We start from the raw sequence: 6,729 nt of genomic DNA on the forward strand, positions 1-6,729 counted from the left end.
TACTGAGTGCCCTGTTGATAACAGAGTTTACTTGCGTTTTAATTATATTTTTATGAAATATTTATTTGTAAAAAAATATTTTGTCATCTAAAGTATGTTTATTTTTTAGATTTTTAATCAATTATTAAAAGATTTCTAATTTCTCAAATATTAATTAAAATAATAATTTTAGGAAATTACATCGGCTTTATATCAGCTATCAGCCCCCTGCTTTCAAAGATATCGGCATTGGGTGTCAAAAAATATCGGTCAACCACTACTTTTGACTTGGACAACCATCCAAAACACTGTATAGAAGCAACCCTTGCATCAACTTTGTTTTGTTTCCATAATTTACTGGAAATGTTCCACCTTTTTGCAGCCCTAAGTGTAAGTGTGGCTGATGGTGTGGGGCTGTTGAGCTCAGGCAGTAAAAACTGACAGTTCTCTTGGTTGTGCGAGTCACTTAGGCCTGTGTCAAGGCAAGTGTGATGCACTCAGCCAGCAGGGTACCTATTACGCTAGTTGGACCAGCTTTTAAACCCTCTTTCTCAGAGATTGGACATAACCACCCATGAAAATCCCAATTTTCATCAACCAAGTGTACAGTTGACAGAATGTGGCTATTTAACGGTTGCAATGCCTGTGGATGTAGAAAGTTTTTACTGAAAAGTGCACATTTGTACAATCACCATCATCACCATCATGAATGATCAGGTTGTGAGTTCGAGGTTTAAGAGGTTAATTGGCCATTTGCTAAAAAGTACATTGGAATGCACAGGCATTCCACAAAGTTCCCCCGGCAGAGTCAGAAAAGTCCATAGAAAACCACCTGGGAAAGTGAAAGCCAAGGCAAGTTCTAGGATGCCCTTTTCCTTGCACTTAGTAACTCTGAAACATGAGTAACAGTATCCATTATCACATTTAGGGCCAGTGATTTTCAAATGCACAAAGAAGTCTTGAAAGAAGTCTAAGTTGTCCAGAATAGGAAGATATCAACATGTTATTTCAGCTCTCCCTGCAGGCCTGCTAAAACACACCCTGTTGCGTGTCTGACTGGTTACACAGCTGGAGAGCTTCCTTGTGTATGAACTGCAACTGCTTTGGTTTTCTAGTTCTTGTGACAATAAACATAATCAAGGCACTTTATTTTGTGCTCAACTCAGAGAAATGGCGCACAGGGTAGAAAAGGGGTGATATAGCATGGTGGTTAAAGCTCCAAGCTAAGAACTGAAAGGTTGTAGGTTCAAGCCGTGCATCCAAAAGAAAAATAATCCGTTTCTACCAAAATATAACTACAGTCAATTGTGGTACCACAGTCATCCAAAAAAAAAAGAAAAAGAAAAAGAAAGAAAAATACTCAATGAGAGAGGGACAGAGTTATATTATATTGCAGCAACTTTGACATTATAGAAAATTATGGTTAACATATTAATTTTTGTAAGGACAATTTCAAACCCGAAGGGATGAAACAATTAAGTATAACCACAGGTCAAAATAAGAGGACTACATAAAAGTGACAACTTTTAATAATGATGTATTATTCTATAAATAATTACAAACAAATCTCTCATAATAACATCATCAACCCTTCTGGAAGTGGACACTTTAAAGACAAATGTCAGATGAGTTGGCTGAACGGTCTTAAAAAGCCAGCCCTTTTACCATGATTTCACACAGTTAACAACTGATTATTGAAAAATGGACATTTGTACAAACATCAGAATGTGTAAATATTTCTAGCAAACGCCTTGCAGTGCCACTACCTTGAACTCAAGACTAATGGCTAAAGAACTCTAGCTATAAATCAAGACATAGCTACATGTCTGATGAAAATGATTAAAAAAAACAAAAGAAACTCCCCTTTACAAAATGGAAAATCGTAGAATGACCCTTTGGACTTTTACAGCATAACTTCAGTTAAATTAAAGCGGAAACCCCATCCCGCCATGAAGCAGTAAATGAAAAAGAATTATAATAATAATTACATTGCCTAACCGAATCGCATTTTATTTCAATAACACTGTATCCGATTCAAGTATATTTTCCTTCCTGAAACTGATACAGTAATCTTGACTGAGAAAACAACGACTTGAACGGTTTTCTAGCGAGAATAATGCACAGAGTCTACAGTTTAAGCACAACTGAAAATGTACTGAGGAGATTTTACACAGAAAAATTGTTTAAAACCGTAATAGTATCAATATAGGCAAAGCCAATCCCAATATCTGAGACTTTTTGCAAATCTCCCTTACTACGCCAAATCTCTGAGAGGTAACGTTAGGCTATTTAAACTCCCGGCGACACTGAATGTTTCGAAAACCTTGCGACTAACGTTACAGCACTTGCAGGGTGAAACAAGCAAACTCACCTCGTTTTATTCGACTTGCTTTCTTTCTTGTTGAGAACTCCCGGAACGCAGTTGGTGAGCTCGGTCCAGTCCGCATGCAAGCCGCAACTCCAGCCGGTGGAGAAGCGAGAGAACAGCCAGGTCTCCTTTCGGTTCGGACGGTAGCAAGTACACTTCTTCTGGCCCGGTCTACAATCACAAGGAAGCTCAAGTCGAACATTTTGGACTAGATGCCTCCCGAAGGTCGTCCCGCCGGTCTTTTGGATGTGGAGAAACACAATCACGTCCTCCCCCTTGATTTCAAAATCTATTTTGCGCTCGAGATCTTTAATAGGGAAGTAGTACTTTTTCACATAGTGCGGGTCCGGAGTGGGGAAAATGGTCATGTCCTCTTCATACCCGTGCGGGGAGCCGAAGTTTATCACCCCGGGCGCCACGTACTGGTACAAAATCAGCATGAAGAAGACTGATCCGACGACGATCAACAGAAATTTACTGGTCCTTTCAACCATGTTCCTTTCCGTGTCGTTCATTTGTTATCATTTCTCAGACAACAACAGTCCGTGGTGCTTCTGTGGTGGCTTGCACCCTTCTCGTCTCTCCGGAGGCAGATCATAGGTCCACTTAAGAGTTCAGAATCTGGAGACATTTTGTGTTTGGATACATTATAGCCTATCCACATTTCAACCGGTGCTACCTGTCTAAAATCCAGTTCGAATCCGTTCACGGGACCCTTGCAGATGAAGGCAGAGCAGTCCTCAAACCTCGAGTTGTTGAGTGAAGCCAAGCCACCCGTCAGAAAATACCTCCCTTGTCTCGTATAATTATTCTACACAGCGACACCCACTTTCCCCCCAACACACAGACACACACACACACACATCAACCTCATGCTCGTAACTATGAAGATAATTCAGTTTGTTGTTCTCGCTTGCAGTTTTTTTTTTTTTTTTTTTGAGGAAGCCTTTGGTCGTGGACTATTTTATTAACAGACATGTTTTCAGATTTTAATGCCAAAGATCCTCAAATATGTAGATAGCTTTCAAGGGGCCCTATTTTATATATAAAGACCAATTTATACTGTGTAAACAAAATAGGCTACTGCATTTACAGAATTAGCCTAACTTTTTAAATTTTTTATTTAACTTTTATTTGATTTAGTTATTAAAAAGACACACATTACTATCTGAAATATAATTACAAATTGTATTAAATGTCTTTTTATACTAACTTATCATATAGACCTTTAGTTTTTATATATTTTATTCATCTCTATAGCCTACTGTATATGTGTGTGTGTGTGTGTGTGTGTGTGTGTGTGTGTGTGTGTGTGTGTCAGGCAAGAGATACAAATAAATAAAGGTCTAGATCATAATAATTTTCTTTGAAAAAGACATTTAATATAAATAGTATTTTCGTTTAAAGTTTATTGTGTTTCGTCATGTTTTATAGTGGACTTGCACTAGTAACTTGAAAATAATTAATTAGCTTTATGCCGTTGCACGGAGCATAAAGCAATTTCGAACGAGAACCAAAACATCAAACCTGTAGTAATTGAAGAGATTTTGAGTTGTTCCGCGACTCCACACAGAACTGACAGGGGGCGACACAGAAGAGAACGAGGCCTGACAATGGCATGTAAAATTCCTCCATATGAATGTCTTATTCTGCCCATTTAAGCTTTATTTTCAAAGTAGATCTAAAAGCAGAAGCAGTAGTGATGGATGGACATGGATGATTTGTGACACAAAGGATTTTTCAACCACTAAGGCTTTTGAATTTAAGCCTTAATGCAAGTAAAGCAATATATTTAGGTCTTAAATGTTCCATTTCAGAACCCACTATCAGGGACAATAAGACTTAGAAGTAAGCTTATTTCATGTTAAATGTGGCTGTTGTGACTGTGAACGAACCCACGTAGACCCTGTACAGTTTCTGAGTGATGTTCCATTGAAATCTGCTTTGCCTTCAGTTTTCCCCATAGTCATTTACACATGTTCCATATCCATTCGTCAGTCTAAAATTTCAGTAGGAAGCCTGACCTCAACCCCTTTTAGCTCAAATACTAATGATAATATGACCTTTAAATGCACCTTTAGTGTCAGCCTCACAGTGCAGTTCACCTGACTACATACCCATGTAAAATTCTATGTTTATGTCAGCTCGACTGAAATAGATTGCTTGATCCCAGGCATATTTGCTGACAATACACTTTTGTCACTTCAATGAAGCAATCAGCTGTGTTTTTATTTTTTTATTTATCTCTTTATTTATCTCTGGAGAGAGTCCATTAGCAAATAAATGAAATGATATCATGCAGCGGAATCATCAAAGCATTTTATATTGTTAAATCATGCAAAAAAGAATATGATTTTGTTTTTAAAAGCCTACTATCAGCAAACATACAGGTGCTGGTCATATAATTAGAATATCATCAAAAAGTTGATTTATTTCACTAATTCCATTCCAAAAGTGAAACTTGTATATTATATTCATTCATTACACACAGACGGATATATTTCAAATGCTTATTTCTTTTAATTTTGATGATTATAACTGACAACTAAGGAAAATCACAAATTCAGTATCTCAGAAAATTAGAATATTGTGAAATGGTTCAATATTGAAGACTGGTGCCACACTCTAATCAGCTAATTAACTCAAAACACCTGCAAAGGCCTTCAAATGGTCTCTCAGTCTAGTTCTGTAGGCTACACAATCATGGGGAAGACTGCTGACTTGACACTTGTCCAAAAGACGACCATTGACACCTTGCACAAGGAGGGCAAGACACAAAAGGTAATTGCAAAAGAGGCTGGCTCTTCACAGAGCTCTGTGTCCAAGCACATTAATAGAGAGGCGAAGGGAAGGAAAAGATATTGATTGTGAATTTTGTGGAACAAAACCCATTAAAAAATGTTAAAAACTGCAGCTGGAGTCAGTGTTTCAAGAACCACTACACACAGACGTATGCAGTATCCTTGTGTCAAGCCACTCTAGAACAACAGACAGCATCAGAAGCATCTAAAGACAAAAAGAACTGGACTGCTGCTGAGTGGGTCCAAAGTTATGTTCTCTGATGAAAGTAAATTTTGCATTTCCTATGGAAATCAGGGTCCCAGAGTCTGGAGGAAGAGAGGAGAGGCACACAATCCATGTTGCTTGAGGTCCAGTGTAAAGTTTCCGCAGTCAGTGATGGTTTTGGGTGCCATGTCATCTGCTGGTGTTGGTTCACTGTGTTTTCTGAGGTCCAAGGTCAACGCAGCTGTATGTCAGGAAGTTTTAGAGCCCTTCATGCTACCTGCTGCTGACCAACTTTATGGAGATGCAGATTTAATTTTCCAACAGGACTTGGCACCTGCACACAGTGCCAAAGCTACCAGTACCTGGTATAAGGACCATGGTATCCCTGTCCTTAATTGGCCAGCAAACTCTCCTGACCTTAACCCCATAGAAAATCTATGGGGTATTATGAAGAGGAAGATGCAATATGCCAGACCCAAGAATGCAGAAGAGCTGAAGGCCACTATCAGAGCAACCTGGGCTCTCATAACACCTGAGCAGAGCCACAGACTGATCGACTACATGCCACGCCGCATTGCTGAAGTAATTCAGGCAAAAGGAGCCCCAGCTAAGTACTGAGTGCTGTACATGCTCATACTTTTCACGTTTATACTTTTCAGTTAACCAAGATTTCAAAAAATTCTTTCTTTATATTGGTCTTAAGTAATATTCACATTTTCTGAGATACTGAATTTGGGATTTTCCTTAGTTGTCAGTTATAATCATCAAAATTAAAAGAAATTAACATTTGAAATATATCAGTCTGTGTGTAATGAATGAATATAATATACAAGTTTCACTTTTTGAATGGAATTAGTTAAATAAATCAACTTTTTGATGATATTCTAATTATATGGCCAGCACCTGTATACTCCAAGGTTATTAATGTTTGCAGTAATGTTTTCAAATCCTGTGCCGCTAGCACCACCAAACTCCAGAAATAATTATTATATTTATTATTATTATAATTAAAATAAACACTATCTTAAACCAAAAAAAGTGACATCCTTCATCATTGTACATAAAGTGTAATAATATATTAAATAATACACATAGTGAGTGTATTGCACTTATTTATATTTATATGCATTTCACATAAGGCTCCAGCATACATAGGACAAGTTTGGGATGGGCATATGAAAAGTATTTACTCTAGTATTTACTACCCGGGTGCCGCAGCATAAATGGCTGCCCCCTGCTCCGGGTGTGTGCACTTTGGATGGGTTAAATGCAGAGCCCGAATTCTATGTATATATATATATATATATATATATATATATATATATATATATATATATGTATGGGTCACCGTACACCGGCTGAATGTCACGTCAATT

General features: G+C 37.8%; 1 protein-coding gene across 1 annotated transcript in view; it reads right to left on the reverse strand.

The window, feature by feature from the left end:
• Positions 1 to 3,191, reverse strand: part of LOC132124144 (heparan-sulfate 6-O-sulfotransferase 1-B-like) — a 60,845-nt gene extending 57,654 nt beyond the window's left edge. The window contains exon 1 of the mRNA XM_059535001.1: positions 2,351 to 3,191. Within this exon, the coding sequence (XP_059390984.1) occupies positions 2,351 to 2,862 (512 nt within the window). The 5' untranslated portion in view covers positions 2,863 to 3,191. The remainder of the gene's footprint in view (positions 1 to 2,350) is intronic.
• Between the last annotated feature and the right edge of the window lie 3,538 nt (positions 3,192 to 6,729).

The sequence above is a fragment of the Carassius carassius genome, chromosome 42, assembly GCF_963082965.1.
Source record: "Carassius carassius chromosome 42, fCarCar2.1, whole genome shotgun sequence".
In the NCBI taxonomy this organism is placed as follows: Eukaryota; Metazoa; Chordata; class Actinopteri; order Cypriniformes; family Cyprinidae; genus Carassius; species Carassius carassius.